Source organism: Geotrypetes seraphini, chromosome 1, assembly GCF_902459505.1.
Source record: "Geotrypetes seraphini chromosome 1, aGeoSer1.1, whole genome shotgun sequence".
Taxonomy (NCBI): Eukaryota; Metazoa; Chordata; class Amphibia; order Gymnophiona; family Dermophiidae; genus Geotrypetes; species Geotrypetes seraphini.
This window is the reverse complement of record NC_047084.1, coordinates 294,707,761-294,725,728: the sequence shown is the minus strand read 5'-3', so window position 1 is coordinate 294,725,728 and position 17,968 is coordinate 294,707,761. Positions and strand designations below refer to the sequence as shown.

The 17,968-nt window shown below is 44.7% G+C and overlaps 1 protein-coding gene across 1 annotated transcript; it reads right to left on the bottom strand.

Annotated features, from left to right (window-relative positions):
- Positions 1-1,696: 1,696 nt before the first annotated feature.
- On the bottom strand, positions 1,697-14,182 carry LOC117355483 (homeobox protein notochord-like). Its single transcript, XM_033934158.1, has 3 exons — positions 13,727-14,182; positions 10,060-10,256; positions 1,697-2,588 (listed from the first exon to the last, which is right to left on the bottom strand). The coding sequence occupies exons 1-3, from the start codon at positions 14,016-14,018 to the stop codon at positions 2,430-2,432; spliced, it is 648 nt and encodes a 215-aa protein (XP_033790049.1). The 5' UTR covers positions 14,019-14,182; the 3' UTR covers positions 1,697-2,429.
- Positions 14,183-17,968: the final 3,786 nt, after the last annotated feature.

Below are 17,968 nucleotides of genomic sequence, written 5' to 3'. Positions count from 1 at the left end.
CTTTTTTCTAGCTGTATTTTAAACTACTATATTTTTTTTTCTAGCTGTATTTTAAAAGAATGTTAAACACTAAATAAAACTTTCCTCAACTTCTATATGTGCCCTAATCTGATCTTATGCTCTGAAATGCAACCTAAATTACTAATCTAGACTAAAACACCCATAGGAGGGGCCTTAGGCGCTTGAGCCAACCAGAATTGGCCCAATTGCCTTAGGCGGCAGTTCAGGGGGGATCGTGATCGTGGCAGCAGAGATGAGGCATCTCTCTTGTTACGATCGTTGTGGTGGGGGATGGGCAGGTTGCAGGGGCTGCTGGGCTGATCGCGGCAGCCGCGATCAGCTCAGCGGCCCCTATTCGGAACTTATACCTGGGCAACCTTGTAAAGTTTTAGTTATACTTGCTGTATGACTAAGTCTAAGTCAGCCCACCTCATGCCCTTTCCCCTCCTCTAAAAACGCCTCTTTTCGCTCTAGGCGTTTAGGGGCAGGGTAAAGGCCTAAGCTGGTTTTAGATACATCTAAAACCAGCTTTGATTATTGGTACTTGGACGATCTTTCTTTGTGATCATCCAAGTACCGATTTAGGCCACTTTTTGAACATTAAAAAAAAAAAATTATTATTATGAGCCCCCTAGCATCTAAGTTTTATAGCTCGCAGCTGCAACGGGGGTGTTAACATGAGAGTGGCCTGGGCATGTCAGGGACATCCTGACTATTCCTGAATGCACTTTATAAAATAGTTGAATGTAAGCACCCAAGTGCTGCTTTTAGGCACCAGCATTTACGCCAGCCATACACATGGTATTAGTAGTTGCGCCTAAAGCTTGGTGCACAACTGTGAACTTATGCTAGCATTCTATAACAGATTTGGCATGCGACTGACGTTATAGAATTTTGGCTTAGTGTCTTGATGCAGTTCTTTCTAGTCACACACCACTGTGGTAGTCCGCTTGGTCTACAGCCACCATTATGGTACTCATAAAATTAGGAACACCAGATCCAGGCCCTCCTACTCATTGCCATATCACCCCTAGAGCAGACAGAAGTGGATAGAGGGGTGTCAGGTCAAAAGCGCGTCAGGACAAAGGCGTGCCCAGACAATTGAGCGCAGCGCGGAGGTGCGTGCCGCTCTAAATTATTGTTTTTAAGGCTCCGATGGGGGGTGTTGGGGGGAACCCCCCCACTTTACTTAATAGACATTGCGCCGCATTGTGGGGGGTTTGGGGGGTTGTAACCCCCCACATTTTACTGAAAACTTCACTTTTTCCCTGTTTTTAGGGGAAAAGTTAAGTTTACAGTAAAATGTGGAGGGTTATAACCCCCCACACCCCCCATAATGCCGGCGCGATGTCTATTAAGTGGGGAGATTCCCCAACAAAATCCCCCGTCGGAGCCCCTAAAAACAGTAATTTTGAGCGGCACGCACCTCCGCACTGCGCTCAATTGTCCAGGCGCGCCTTTGTCTTTCGCGCCGTTGTCTATGAACCGGATAGAGGTACTAGAGCTTTAGAAACACAAACCCAAGGACTATTCTAAAAACAGAGTGCAAAGCATTATGAATGCGAATGACCTTTCTAAGGCAGGAAAACAAGGCTTGAAATGGTGATCAACCAATCAAATGCCAACTGGCAGCCTACCCCTTCCTGAGTGATCTTTCACATACTACATGATCTTCTACAAGACAAGGGAAATTGTGTATCTTAACATTTTTTTTTTTAATTTTCAAAAAGGTTGAAAATCACTTACAAATATGAAAGTTGTAGGTGCTTTCTAATAAGTTAATGGGTGCCTCTGGTAGAGATATGTAGAACTGCTTGGCTATGTCTCACAGTCCTCTCATCCAGTTATTAGACCAAGTTCCGATCCATAAATGTTCAATAAACCTGGAAGAGCAAGTTCATAATACCACTAGCAAGGGGCAGGAAAACAACAGAGAGAGAAACTCTGCAGCGTCACCAACTCTTATAAACTCATAAACTCTGCATTCCTGGCTCTTTATTTTAGTCTCTTGCATGTTACGCTTATTTTAGCTTGTAAAAGTTTGCTTGTGGAACAATCTAGAATAAAAGCGGCATGTTCCAACAACAAAACACAGGCAGAGAGCGCACTCTGTGCATCCTGTGAGCCAGACTTCTCACAGTACAGCTATAAAATCAGGTCCCAGTTCCTATCTTGTCTATTACTTGCATGTGCTGTGAACACCCAGATGGCAGTAGCTCAGGGTCAGAATTAACCACCTCCCTGGTTTTCAATTCTTGACCCCATCAGGAAGCTATGGTCTCTCCTGGTCAAATCCAGTTTTGTGTCCAAACATCAAAATGTGGCAGATTGGTACCGTGATGGCCTTTGGGACCAGAGTCCTGGCATATCCATCTGCCAGTGAGTGACTGCAGGTGGCAATTTGTGGAGATTGCCAAGGGCACATCTCCTTAAGTTTCCACTTCTATGGGCTCCTCGTCGTGCTCTGGTTCTTTGGTTGACTCGGAGGGGACTGGCTGGCAAACCCCAAACTGGGACAGTTTGGCTTTTTTCTGCTCCAGGCTTTGCTTTCTCCATTTAATTCTTCGGTTCTGGAACCAGACTTTAACCTATAGAGCAAATGAGATTAGAACAATGAGAATGGGTGATTGATCACTACTAATTTGTACAAACCTCAGTCACCTTAAACACTGTAATGAGAGTAAAGATGTGCATATATATATAACACCTGATATATAAACAGTGGGAGCCCCCTTAAATTCTACCTGCAAGAATTCAGTGTGTTTGGAATGCTTTGGAGGACGACTTAGTATTATAGAAGATATTACCTACATATGATCATGTCTGATAAAATACGAAGCACAGCTCAGCTTGTGAGGCGATGGAATGCAGCAGGAATTAAATAAAAACTATTGTTCAGTGTGAGAGTGTGCATTTGTGTGTGTTGGAGGGGCAGAGGGATAAGTGGAGTATGTAGACAGCTTAGCCCAGGGGTAGGCAATTCCGGTCCTCGAGAGCCGGAGCCAGGTCAGGTTTTCAGGATATCCCCAATGAATTTGTATGAGATGGATTTGCATGCACTGCCTCCTTGAGATGCAAATCTATCTCATGCATATTTATTGTGGATATCCTGAAAACCTGACCTGGCTCCAGCTTTCGAGGACCGGAATTGCCTACCCCTGACTTAGCCCAAAGATAGTTAATTGTATCCCCCTTCAGGTTTTCAGGCTGTAGAACCTGTGCAGTGCTGTTTACTAGGCTTCTGAAATAGGGATTCTCATTTTGCTTAACATCTCAATCTAAGTGGGGGAAAAAAAGAACTTTGTAAGAAAAATATGAGAAATTTGGAAATGGTGAAACCAATATGCAGAATAAGGTTAGTGATTTTCTGTTGGTCTGTATCTCATGTCTGAAATCATTTAGAGAGGTAGTTATTTTGCTGCAGCAAATTTTACCTTGTGAGTCACTAACCTGTAGTAATGCACTGCAGTCACAAACCTAAGGTATTCCAGTTAATAATATGCACGGTAAATTTCATTGTGCATTGCTACAGCCCGGAGCATCACAGCCAGGCCACACCACAGTAAAGATAGCAGTCCTCAAGTTAAGCTTGCTATTTTTTTAAAGGGCTAGGGCAAGAATCAGGATCTCTAACCCCACCCCCCATCCCTGAACTCAAGATCCCCCCAACACACAATACCAACCAAGATTCTTCCTCTGAAGGAAGTGGATGGATGGATGTAGGAGTGATCTCCACTCATTCCTGCTTCACTGGTACCTGGGATGAAAATGGTAGCTAAAGCCTTCTAGTAGTAGTCTTGCTGTACCACCCCTTGAGGTCAAGCTGCCCATTTTCAATTGAAAGACTGGGAGACTGGGGTAGGGGAGCAGGGTTGGTGTTAGACATGCTGGGACTCCAGACAGAAATTTGGGAGGGGCTGCCCTTTCTTCTAGAATGGCATTTGTCCTGTTTGCATCCCCTAATGCTGGTCTGGGGGAGGGGGGATAGGGGGAGGAGGAAGGAGGAAGAGGTGAGTAGATGGCATCTTGGAGTGGGAGATCGTGAGAATGGGTAATTTTGCCCAGCATGAGCTCCTGTAAAAGGGGCTGCTTTCTCCCCAGCATCAGGCTGCATGTTAGTGACTTAATGCTTCCAGAGAGAAGAGATAATGCATCTTTTTATGAATAATGCAGCTGGTAAGGTTAAACTGTAGGGTCCTTTAACTAAGGCGTGCTAAATCAATTAGTGTGCCTTAGTAAAAGGACCTCTGTGTTATTCATTTTACATAATCTGCTGTGTCTCATTATTTCTTTTTTAGTTTTTAATTTCAATTATTATATACACATTTCACACCAATGAAATAGAAAGAAATCATAGTTCACATCAATGGGAAGAAGCAAACTGAAATACGAGTATTAATACATGAAAATAATTTTCATCAGATTAGCCTCCCCCCACTATCATCCATCATTTTTCCTAAACTATCTACATCCACTCATGTTACCCCTGAATAGATGCTTCTTTATCAATCAATAATCTTTCAAAGTAAATATATCTTATGGCATTCAATGTTATCACACATTTACAGGGGAACTGGAGGAAAAAAAAAAAACCCTCCTCCCAAAGTTACTACACTGTCTTTCAATTTCAGAAATTATTCAAGTTAATTGATTCTAAATTGGCTCCCTCCTCAATTGCTCCAGATTGAGGAACAAAAATCTAGCTGCAATATCTCCTTTAAATATCTATGCAATAATACAATATCTCAGGAGACAAAAAAAATAACATAAGAAAATTCAAAATATATAATGCTCTTCAACGAATAGCGCCTCCTTGCTACTACTACTACTTATCACTTATATAGCGCTGAAAGGCGTTTGCAGCGCTGTACATTTTGACATTTATAGATGGTCCCTGCTTGGAAGAGCTTACAATCTAACTTGGACAGACAGACATGACATAAAGGGTTGGGGATGCAAAACCCAAAGTGAGAGGAGTTAGGAGTCGAAAGACCTTTCAAAGAGGTGGGCTTTTAACTTTATTTCTTAAAGTGTGTTGTGGGAAAATATTTCATTAAAGGCAAATTACTCATGATTTTCCATTTAATGCATTTTCTCTCCCTTTTACTAAACCACGATAGCAGTTTTAGTGCAGGGAGCTGTGCTTTTAAGCCCCGCGCTGCTTCCGATACTCATAGGAACTCTATAAGTGTTGGGAGCAGCGTGGGACATTCAGCACGGCTCCCTGCGCTAAGAACCGCTATCATGGTTTAGTAAAAGGGTGGGTTATTTGGTAAAAACAAACAAACCCAATGTCGTTCTCTTAATGCCTCTTAGTCAGGTGCTCAGCAGGTCATAACAGAAAATCATAAACAAGACCATTTCCATGGATAAAAGTAGGAACAGTTACTGCCCTAAATTCAGTTAAAATTATCTGTTGAGCCCATGAGTATTTCTATCTGTTCTCAGGGAGATGCTCCTGAGGACAAGGTTTGGCAGTGGCATACCAAGGGGGACGGAGGGGGTGGTCCGCCCCGGGTGCATGCCCCAAGGGGGTGCACAGCTGGCCACCCTCCCTATTCTGCTGCTGCTGCAGTGGCAGAAAACTTTAAATTAGGGGTGTCCGCAGCCCAGCTTGTGCTCCCTCCTGGCGGGTGTTTAGTTTCTGGGCAGCTCCTCTGCAGCAGTTTTACCGCTCAAAGCCACAGCCATCGGCTCCTCGCGTGATCCGCGGATGCGTCGGAAGTGTTCCCTCTGATGCCCGTGGCTTTGAATGGAAAACCGTCTGCAGCAAGGAACTAGCCAGAAACGCTGTTGCTGCACAGGGCAGTGAAGAGAAATGCTGCTGCTGCACAGGCAAGGGAGGGGGGAGAGAAATGCTGCTGCTGCACAGGAAAGGGGGGGAGAGAAATGCTGTTGCTGCACAGGGAAGTGGTGTGGAGAAATGATGCTGCTGCACAGGGAAGGGGGGAGAGAAATGCTGCTGCTGCAGCACCCAATTGGGGATAGAGAGGAAAGGAGGGAGAAGGAAGACAAGGGAAAGGAACCAGAGATGCCAAGTCCATGGGAAGGAGGGAAAGGAGATACCAGACCATGGAGGGGGGAGGGAGAGATGCCAGGGCATGGGGGAGGGAAGGAGGCAGATGCAAGACCAGGAGAAAGGAAGGAAGGAGGGAGGGAGAGAAAGGAAGAAGAGGAGATGCCAGATAATGGAGGGGGAGTTGGAAGGAGAGGAGAGAGATGCCAGGGCTTGGGGGGAGGGAAGGGAAACTAAAGAGACAAATGCCAGACCAGAGGGGGAGGAGGTGCCAGAGCATGGAGGGAGAGAGATACCAGGGCATGGGGGAGGGAAGGAGATAGAGATGCCAGATCATGGTGTGGAGTGGGAAGGAAGGAAAGGAGAAGAGAGAGAGAGATGCCAAAGCATAGGGGAGGGGATGGAGACAGAAAAATGGAGATGGGGAGAAACTGAAATGAATCATGTACAAAGGAGAGAAGGGGCACAGGATATTTAAGGGACATAAAAAGAGGGAAGATGCCATATGGAAGAGAGACAGAGAGTGGACAGTGGATGGAAGGGGCAGAGAGTGTAGGCAGTGGATGGAAGGGGCAAAAGCGGGTGCAGATGTTGCATGGCAGGGAGAGAGGACAAATGCTGTATAGAAAAAAGAGAGCGAAGAGAAGATGATTAAAGCAGAAATGTCAAAAGGTAGAAAGATTTTTTTGTTGCTTTACTTTCTTATTTTTCATTATTTGTTTTATTTCTATTGTTAATTTGTAAAGTGGTGTTTGTTATGCATCAGTTTCATCAAATTTACATCTGCTGGCTTTATATTTTGCACAATATTAGGGGACATGTGTCACTGTTGCTGTGGTGTTGTGGTGTTGCATTGTATGCAGAGTCTGGTTTCTCGGAGGTTCAGTTTAACTTTTGTCTACATATTTCTATTTTTAGTTTATGATTATTCCATGTGGAGCCACGGAGTGGTAGGGGACGTGCACAGATGGATCAGGAATTGGCTGGCGGACAGGAAACAGAGGGTAGGAATAAAGGGACACTACTCTGACTGGAAAGGGGTCACAAGTGGTGTCCCACAGGGGTCAGTGTTGGGACCGCTGCTGTTCAATATATTCATAAATGACCTGGAAACAGGGACGAAGTGCAAAGTTATAAAATTCACGGATGACACAAAACTCTCCAGTAGGGTCAGAACTGTTGAGCAATGCAAAGATTTACAAAGAGACCTGAACAAACTGAGCAGAAAGATGGCAGATGAGCTTCAATGTAGAGAAATGTAAAGTCTTGCATATAGAGAAAGGGAACCTGATGTACAGCTATACAATGGGAGGGAGGGTACTGAGGGAAGGCAACCTAGAAAAAGACTTGGGGGTATTGGTGGATAAAACAATGAAGCCGGCAGCACAATGTGCAGTGGCCTCAAAGAAAGCGAACAGAATGTTGGGCATTATCAAAAAGGGTATCACTACCAGAATGAAGGAAGTTATCCTACCACTGTATCGAGCGATGGTGCGCCCGCATCTAGAGTACTGCGTCCAATACTGGTCGCCGTACCTTAAGAAGGATATGGCGATACTCGAGAGGGTCCAGAGAAGAGCAACTAGGATGATAAAGGGCATGGAAAACCTTTCGTATGCTGAAAGGCTGGAGACTTAGAGGGGATATGATAGAGACTTACAAGATCATGAAGGGCATAGAGAGAGTAGAGAGGGACAGATTCTTCAAACTTTCAAAAAAAATAAAAGAACAAGAGGGCATTTGGAAAAGTTGAAAGGGGACAGATTCAAAACAAATGCTAGGAAGTTCTTCTTTACCCAACGTGTGGTGGACACCTGGAATGCACTTCCAGAGGACGTAACAGGGCAGAATACGGTACTGGGGGTTTATGAAAGGATTGGACAATTTCCCGCTGGAAAAGGGGATAGAAGGGTATAAATAGAGGATTACTACACAGGTCCTGGACCTGTTGGGCCGCTATGTGAGCGGACTGCTGGGCACGATGGACCTCAGGTCTGACCCAGCGGAGGCATTGCTTATGTTCTTATGTTAGAAGCTGGGGCTCTTTACCCTGGAAAAGCAGAGACTTAGAGGGGACATGATAGAGACTTATAAAATCATGAAAGGCATAGAGAAGGTGGAGAGGGACAGATTCTTCAGGCTAGCGGGGACAACAAAAACAAGAGGGCATTCAGAAAAATTGAAAGGAGACAGTTTCAAAATGAATGCTAGGAAGTTCTTCTTCACTCAGAGGGTGGTTCTCTCAGAAGAGATGATAGGACAGAGTACAATATTGGGTTTCAAAAAGGGTTTGGATGACTTCCTGAAGGTGAAAGGGATTGAAGGATACAGATAGAGGGTAACTATACAGGACACTAAATGAATAGGGAATACACGATTTAGGTAAAGGATCACTTACAGGTAATGGACCTGGGGGGCCGCCGCGGGAGCGGACTTCTGGGCACGATGGACCCCTGGTCTGACCCGGCAGAGGCAATGCTTATGTTCTTATGGATGAGGGCGTATCTCTGTTCTGTGTGTATGAAAAGGACATGGTTTTCTTTTGGCATTGACTGTACAGGATCAATTGACTGTGCAGGATCTGGCTTGTTTAGTTTTACAATGTATGTGTTGGTGTTCTAGTGCTCACTGCAGTGTTTAAGATGCTGCCTTTTCCTAGGTACACTCTTTTTGTGCGATATGTGAATTGTTACTAAAAATCATATTTTTCATATAGATGAGGGAGTGTCAAAAAATGATGAGCCCCGGGTGTCACATATGCTAGGAACGCCACTGAGGTTTGGGTAAGGGTTGGAAAATTATGCATATACGTTAACTCGGATAACGTGTCTAGGCAGGTTAGCAGGTGTACTTTTCATTGGGATAACATTTTAAGGGAAAATAGTGTGTGCTTTTCTCTTTGAAAGTCTTGCAGAGTGAAAAATACACCTGTGTCTGTAATTATAAAATTACGCCCAAAACACAGCCCTTCCCTTAGCCTTATAAAGAAAATGGAACTTTAAAACCAATGAAGTTATAATACTTACCAAAGGCCAGATATACAAAAGGATTTCCCCATTTGTATCTTTATAGGGAAAATGGTTAATACATAGACACCCAAGTGAGCCTAATGCCATCAAAGCAACAGTGCATATCACTAATAGAAATGACACAGCAAAGCACTATGGAGCCAGTATATAGCATACATATCGGATGTGTCTACATCCTTATTGTATACCCTTTCTAAAGTGTCTACCAGCACTGTTAGACTGGGGAACACTTGACCAGGGGCGCACAGCAGAGGTAGAATATGCAAATGTACTGTATCTCCTTGGGTGTGAGTTCACATGCTTTCATACCAAGCTGCAATTTGGGATAAGGATTTCAAATCTTTGCTGTTTTCTTGTTTCTTATTTTCACTTTAGAAAACAGTTAAAATTCTTGGGATCTTAATTTCTTATTCATCATTTGTTTGTATTTTTAGTTTAATCTTTTGTAAACTGCATAGAACTTAAAGGTAATGCAATCTAGAAATAGATTTTATGTTATAGAAACATAGAAACATGACGGCAGATAAAGGCCAAATGGCCCATCTAGTCTGCCCGTCCACAGTAACCATTATCTCTTTCTCTCTCTGAGAGATCCTATGTGCCTATGCTAGGCCCTCTTGAATTCAGGCACAGTCTCTGTTTCCACCACCTCTTCTGGGTGACTGTTCCACGCATCTACCACCCTTTCTGTAAAAATGTATTTCTGTAGATTACTCCGGAGCATATCACCTCTTAACTTCATCCTATGCCCTCTCATTCCAGAGCTTCCTTTCAAATGAAAGAGACTTGACTCTTGCGCATTTACATTAAATAGGTATTTAATTATTTCTATCATATCTCCCCTCTCTCGTCTTTCCTCCAAAGTATGCAGATTGAGATCTTTAAATCTGTCCCCATATGCCTTATGATGAAGAAGACCACACCTCATTTTAGTAGCCTTCCTATGTTATGCCCAAGGACTGGGTTGAGAACCCCTGTATTAGAATGACAAACTTTCATGGTTTTCTGCCTCACCTGAGTCTCTGTGAGGCTGAGCTTTGCAGCCAGATCTACCCTTTCTGTGCCCACCATATATTGCTGCTTGAGGAATTCCTTCTCCAGCTGTTCCAGCTGGTCTGGGGTGAAGACCGTCCGAACTCTCTTCATCTTACAGGTACTGGGTCTCCAGGGAGGCAGAGGAGGGCCATGTCTGCAGGGTGACCCTTCCAGCCCTGGAAAGAGATCAGCAGAGGCATGGTAAGAACAGGCAGGGCCCCATCACAGGCTTTCCGAGCATGAACAAGTGACCAGAGCCCCTCCTACATGCCAGTGGTAGCGGTTCATAGACAAAACCGCAGAAGACAAAGGCGCGCACCGACAACTGAGCGCAAGATGGAGGCGCGCGCCAAAGAAAATGACAGTTTTTAGGGGCTCCGACGGGGGTTTTTGTTGGGGAGCCCCCCCCCACTTTACTTAATACAGATCGCGGCGGCGTTGTGGGTGGTTTGGGGGGTTGTAATCCCCCTCATTATACTGTAAACTTAACTTTTTCCCTGTTTTTAAGGAAAAAGTGAAGTTTTCAGTAAAATGTGGGGGGTTACAACCCCCCCAAACCCCCCACAACGCGGCACAATCTGTATAAAGTAAAGTGGGGGGCTCCCCCCACACACACTCCTGTCGGAGCCGCTAAAAACAGTTATTTTCTTCGGCGCGTGCCTCCGCCTTTGCCTTCTGCGGTTTTGACCTGACACCGTGGTAGCCACTAAGACCAGAACTCATTGGCACGGGAGTCACAAATCAAGAAAGTAAACATTGTTCCCATGTCAAAATTGCCTAATGAGTGCTTTAATAATAATAATAATTTAATAATAATAATTTATTGTTTATATACCGCCAAAGCCAAGGTAGTTCAAGGCGGTTTACAATAAAGAAGAGCTGGACATACAGTGAAAAAAACAATGAAGTCTTTGAGTACATGACTGTTTGTACAGAGTAAGGTAACATTGTAGGGACGGGTTTACAATAAGAGTAAGTCAATAGGGAGAGCAGGTTGTACAGTGTGGGGTAGGCAGCGAAGGCTTTGGGAGTTCTTGGTCAATAGGAAGTAGATCGAGGTGATTTACAAAGAAGGGTAGGTCATACAGTGTGGGAAAGTCAACCTATTCCACCAGTTACACTCAGCTAGTTGGGTTTTCAGGATATCCACAGTGAATGTGCATGAGATAGATTTACATGCGCTGCCTACTGTATATGCAGACCTATCATATTCATTCTGGATATCCTGAAAACCTGACTGGCCAGAAATTCCCCCCAGGACTGGGTTGAGAAACACTGCACTACAGCAAAGTTGTGGCAAGAAGGCGAGCAATCTATTCTAACTGGTTATTCTGGAAATTGAGTACAGACAGGCCCCGTTTTACGAACATCCGACATACATCCGACATACATACGTACTTACAAATGGGGGGTCTTGTTATCTTCGGTGTTCCAACGCGCCACTCTCCCTCCCTGCTGAGTCTCAACATGCCCCTCTCCCCTCCTCCCATGTTCCAACGCGTCCTTCTCTCTCTCTCCCTCCATTCTGTGCCCCAGCTGAGCCGGAAGCCTTCCCTATGACATGGGAGGAGCTTTCTCCCTCAGAGGGAAGGCTTCCGGCTCAGCTATGGGACATGCATAGGAGCCGCTGCCCGGGGCTTTGTGCAGAGAAACCACTGCGGCTGGAAGGAAGAGGGAGCCGGTCATAAGGTAAATACCCGCCAGAGGGAGGCATGTACTTGGGGAACAGAATGGAGAGAGGGAGAGAGAAGGGCGCGTTAGAACATGGGAGGAAGGGATAGGGGCACGTTGGAACTCAGGAGAGATGGAGCACAAGCTTCAGACAAAAGATCGAAGGAAGGAGATAATGGGCATGAACTTGGAACACAGAATGGAGGGAGGGGAGCATGAGCCATAGGATGGAAGAATGGAAGGAGTGAGTGAAAGAGATGCTGAGGTGGGGGAGGGAACAGAAAGGGAGAATGGGGTGTCTGAGAGGGAAGGAGAGATGATGCACATGGGGAAATGAAGAAAGAGGAGAATTGCTGGGCATAGGGAGGGAGAGAGAAATATTAAACATGGTGGTGAGAGAGGAGTGAAGTAGAGATGCATGGGGAAGAGAGAGATGAGACGGAGTAATAATGTTTGATTTGGTAATGGAGAAGGAACAGTGGGATGGAGGGAAAGGGATGCAAGAGGAGCCTCAAGGAGGTGGAGAAGATGGGAAGAGTACTAGGATCCGAATTACATACAAATTCAACTTAAGAATGGTTTAAAAAACGGAACCCGTTCTTAACCTGGGGCCTGCCTGTATTATTCACTGGTAAAGGTAATCGGAATGGTTAGTGGTAAAAGGAAGCAGGGGAGGCCATAGGCCCCTTGGCTGGATACCATCAAGAATGACACGGGAAGGACCATCAAGCAATTGAAAGAAACTGTGGAAAACAGGGAAGCATGGTGAGGACTGGCCTACAGTAAAGATCATTCGTACAGTTTATGTTGGCTTTGTACTTTGTTATATTGAATAAATAAAATGTTTCAAGTTATGATACAGATAGTGTACTTTCTGTTATTTGGTTGCATGAGCATAAATAAAATAATTAAAATAAAACCACTTTTTAATCCAGTGTGCTCATTTGTTTCTTTGAAAATCAAACCAGTGGGAAAACAGAAGAATGCCAGCAGGCTTTGCAAGCACTGTGAGACGGGCGTTCATAAAAATTGGGAACATGGAAGGAAGCCAAACTCTGAGGGATGGAGTTGCAGATCAGGTAGATTATATATATATAAGCCTTGGAAGAAGCAACGCAGGCAAAGATTTCAAGGGTTTCACCAGTTTATAAGGTTTGGCAAGTTTACAGAGGGGACCTAAGAGCAAAATACTCCAGCTCTTCCCGAAACAAATGGATTTGTTTTAAATAAATAAAGCCGAACTTTTTCTGCGCCTCGTTTCAAACGCGTTCGCTTTCTCAGTAAGCGCTGGCAACACCCAGGGGCTCCTTTTACAAAGCCTCGCTAGCGGGGTTAACGCCCGCGACTTTTCATGACGCGCTAACCCCCCGCGCTGGCCTAAAAACTACCGCCTGCTCAAGAGGAGGCGGTAGCGGCCAGCGCGTCTGGCGGTTTAGCGCACGCTATTACGCGCGTTAAACCCCTAGCGCGCTTTTGTAAAAGGAGCCCCAAATATTCAAGCAAAAGAACACAGACATACAAATCAAGGGCCTTTAAGGCCGCACAAATAGAATGTACAGCCGGCCAACACACTCGATCCACCGGGATGGGAGGGAGGAATCCTTAAGGCAGGGCTGCCCAAGTCCGGTCCTGGAGATCTACAGACCGGCCAGGTTTTCAGGATATCCACAATGAATATGCATGAGAGAGATTTGCATACCAAGAAGGCATATTCATTGTGGATATCCTGAAAACCTTGGGACTTGGGCAGCCCTGCCTTAAGAGATCGTCTGCTCTTAAAAAAAATACTAGTGGGTTCAAATTGTGGGTTTTTTTAATTTGGAACTTCCTCCTCAATTTTTAAAGTCTTCCTTAGCAATTTGATGCCTCTGACAAAACACTCACCCATCTCCGGCTAAGCGGCTAATTGCGCGGGTCTGACCCGCAGAGGTGAAGTTGGGGAAAAGTTTTCTCGTCCCGCTGATTTCCCTCTTACCTCTCCGCTCGAAGCTGGCATCCGAGCACCGGCACCGCGCCCAGAGGAACTGCTGCGGCCGCCTGGGCGGACTTGGGGCCCGCTGGCCTCGGACCGGGCACACGGGCGGGCAAGGCAGGAAGCCGATGGGGTAGCCCAGGGGCCCGGGGCCCGCCCGGGGAGGGCACCGGGACACCGCCGGCTTGGAGAGGATGGAGTCGATGGTGAAGGCCGCCTTGGGGGGCTGAGGGGCGCTCTGCTGCCGGGGGCAGGCATGGGGCCAGAGGTGGCCGAAGGACGGAGGCTGGAGCATGGCAGAGGGCGGAGGGCTAGTGGCACCTGGGGGGTGGCTCCGCTTGACGGAGGGGCTTTATGGGAAGGCAGCACGCTGGGAAGTGTAAATAAGGCATTAGTATGCAAAGCAGCCCGTGCTGGGAGAGGCCGGCCCAGATCTGCTCAGACAAGGCGTGCGTGTGGTGGGGGTGGGGGGAAGGGGGGGAGTTGAAAACAGGTTTTGAAGCCCCCCCCTCCCACTCCGATCTCCTTTATCTTACATATTGGGCTGTATAAAACCTGGCAGAGAATGCAAAATCAAATCGTCTTTGCCTGATGCCTTTTTCTAATCATTGTTTCCACTTGTGTACTTGCTCCTAACTTAAAGAGAAGTTTGAATTTTTATACAGTACCAGCCCATTACCCGGCCATTACATTTTTCCCATGTCACATTTTTAAAATGGAAAGGGTAGTTGCCACGCAGCAAGGGAATTTTAAAGACATTTCAGGATATTTGGGAGCCATTAACAGAATACTGTAATGAATGAATGTTATTTTTTTTCCTTTTAAAATATGCACGTCCAAGGTGGGGGTATTTTGGTCTTCTTATGAGTGCAAATTGAATATGGGGGAGGGATATGGATTCTGAATTAGATTTTGATAGGATATTAAGTGATGTATTTAAGTACAAAATGATGTTACACTTGTTGTAAGTTTTTAAAAGTGAATAAAGAATATATTAAAGAAATTTTGCCCCGTTTATCGATCATTTTTACATGTCACCCCTTTCCCACCCCAAAGTATTTTTCTCCAGATAGTAAGTCTGGTTGAAATCTGTCCATGCCTTTCAGAGTTCTGCTGGGACATACTCTCCCCCCCCCCCCCCCACAGATACATCCGATTTTATAATAGATAACCCTTTGCACCCCATGTACTGACAAAATGCATCTTTATAGTAAACCACTTGTATTGTAATCCACTTGTATCCCATGTACTGACTAAACGTATCTTTATTGTAAACTGTTTGTATCCCATGTACTGTCAAAATGTATCTTTATTGTAAATTGCTTCGAACTTCACGGTATAGCGGTATATAAGAAATAAATTATTATTATTTGGATAAACTCGATGGCTTTCCCAGGCCGGGATCTGCCAATTCATTGTGTTTCAACGGCCAGGGTCATTTCTTTGCTTGTAAATGTCATTGTCAAGCCAAAGGCTGCGTTTAGGATCAGTGGGAGCGAAGAAACTGGAAAAGCCAGGGATCAAAGCTGAGCCCCATTTGGGGCGAACCTTTAAAAAGGAAGCGGAAGGTCAGCCTTGTGATAAAAGGTCAAAGGGCTGCAAATTGCTTAAGCCCCCGGCCCTGCTTCCTGACCTATTGGCTAGATAGAGTTTGAGCCCACCGGGACAGATAGGGAAATATGATAAAGTACCTGAATGTGTACCACTTGGGATATAAATAATCAAAATAAAGATGCTGAGTGCACAACCCTGTTTTACAACTGCTGTTATTATATATCAAGGTTTGCATTGGGTCAGGGCTTCAAATATTTAAGAGAGCTGTTTAAAATTCTGCCTCTGCCCCAGTGAAAACCGTTGTTATGATGGCTTCTGTCTTCTTAGTTTAAGGCAGGGGTAGGGAACTCCGGTCCTCGAGAGCCATATTCCAGTCGGGTTTTCAGGATTTCCCCAATGAATATGCATTGAAAGCGGTGCATGCAAATAGATCTCATGCAGATTCATTGGGGAAATCCTGAAAACCCGACCGGACTATAGGGCTCTCGAGGACCGGAGTTCCCTACCCCTGCTTTAAGGGTAACAATCAAAATAATCGCCAAATGCAAATCGAAAAAAAGTGGGGAGCACTGCAAACTTTCTACAAGTGAGTTGGGTATTGTGGAAAGTTTGCAATGCTCCCCACTTTTTTTTCGATTTGCATTTGGGGATTTTATTTTTTTTTTTAAAGTTCTTAGTTTAAAGAGCAGAACTGCCTTCCCTTCACGTTTGTGGGCTCACACCGGGAAATGCTGTAGGAGATGGGGGGAGGGGGAAGGTGTCCCCTCCCAAGACCACTGACTCCTTCCTCCCCCAACTCCTCCAACTTTCCGCTCCTTTTGTGTAAAGTTTCTGTTTGTATTATGATGATTATTCTTTACTGTTTTATTCCAGTTTCTTCTCCTTATTATCCGTCTTTACATGCACGATGAACTTTCTCATCTTTCACAAGGTTTTGGTTGTTTTTTTTTTTTGTTTTTTTTTTTGGGGGGGGGGGTTCCTGGAGAATAGGTGAAGCATCTTCTACCTTCTCTCCTTTCACCTTTCTATTTTTGAGGGATTATTTATCTGATGGTATTATTTGGACTAATACTTTTGGAAAAGATCAGCGAGCCGGCTGCTAATAAGTTCCCTGGTGTTTTGGAATTTGACATGAATGGATGTTTTGGAAGACAGGATGAAATGTTAAAAGGAACTTTTGTAGACGTCAGAGTTTCGGTGAGAGGATGTGAACTTTTTTGAAACAGAGATTCGATTAACATAAGTGATTTTCCACATTAAGCCACTTATGGCCTATTAATTAGTAAGGTAATGAGCCATTTTGTTTCTCATTAGCACTGTGTACTCTGCTAATGTATTTCTGTTAAAAAGCTGGAAATTTTCACCCTCTGATAAGGACTTGGGAAATGTAGCACCAACCGGCGAGAAAATTAGGGGGGGGGGGGTTCGAGGGTCTCTTCCGTCTTCAATAGAGGCCAGGGGTCTGCTTCATACACCAGGCTGGACCAGGCCCTTGCACTAGAAGCAGAAAGGACCATCTTGCATACACGGTGCCTCCTGCCGTCGGTTGCATCGGAGAATGGCACAAAACTGAACCTTACTCACGTGCACGATCGTGTTCCCTAATGTGCCGAAACCCCACTAGCTAGCAGAATATCCGCCTAGGAATATTTATTTTAACCTTCACTCCAGTAGTCCTTTCACATCATAAAAAAAATAAAAGCCAATAAACTGGAATTTGTAAAGAGAATAAGTGAATGGTGATATCTGACGTTAGAAATTCGGGAAAGAAAAAAAAAAAAAAGATTTATAAGACAGAATCCTGGCTACAAATTCACATTCTGTTCAACCAGCAATACGAATTTAATAAAAAGCCTCATGAAACGAATGTAAATGCAGGTTTGGTTTTTTTGGTGTTTGTTTTGTTTTGTTTTTTTTTATTTAGGTGAAGCGTTTTGTTTTTAATTCGGGGGTCTATTTGGGAGCAAACGTATTTTCTTCGAAATAAAGTCAACTTTTGGCTCTGAAATGAATGTTATGCTCCTAAACATCATTTGCACCAGAAACGGAAGTTGAAGAAAAATCCCATTCCATATCCAATCTTTTCTAAAATTCAGGAGAAAAAACGAATTTTAGGAGTCAGCTGAAAAGGGGAACACAAGCAGAGAAACCAACAGGACTTACAGTAAAAAAACAACAACAACCCAAAAGCAAACAAGAACAATACTGCAAAAAAAATGTACAGGGTACAGGAATTTATTAAAATCACGAAAAACTAAAATCTACAAACAAATTGCATAATCTGCATAAAAGGTTTATATCCATAACAGCTGGTCCCAATATTCCTGTGGACCGGACCCAACATGGTCTGTGTTTCGAAGAAACACTCCTTCCTCAGGGGTCCTACAGAAAATGAAATATTTAAGCGGGAAGGGGTAAAACGCGGACCTCACGGACCTCACGGATCTAAACCCACACGTCCTTAAAAATCTGAGATCCGTGCCGCTTGTAGTAAGTTTCTGGCTCTGACAGACCTCGGTGACAATTTAGCGCTGACGGATCCGTCTTAGCATAGGGAGGGAAAATTATTAGGATCCGTCAGCGCTAAAATGTCACCGAGGTCTGTCAGTGCTGGAGTGGCTCTAAAACGAATCCTTTAAACCGGTTTCCTAAAATCTGAGGTCCGTGCCACTTTTAGTTAGTTTCTGGCTC

Bases quoted from the DNA above. Each gene is read 5' to 3' on its own strand.
- LOC117355483 (XM_033934158.1), bottom strand. From the start codon at position 14,018: ATGCTCCAGCCTCCGTCCTTCGGCCACCTCTGGCCCCATGCCTGCCCC. The intron at 10,257-13,726 runs GTAAGAGGGAAA...ATCTCTTTCCAG, and splicing joins TGCCAGCTTCGAGCGGAGAG to GGCTGGAAGGGTCACCCTGC. The intron at 2,589-10,059 runs GTGAGGCAGAAA...TTTGCTCTATAG, and splicing joins TCAGCCTCACAGAGACTCAG to GTTAAAGTCTGGTTCCAGAA.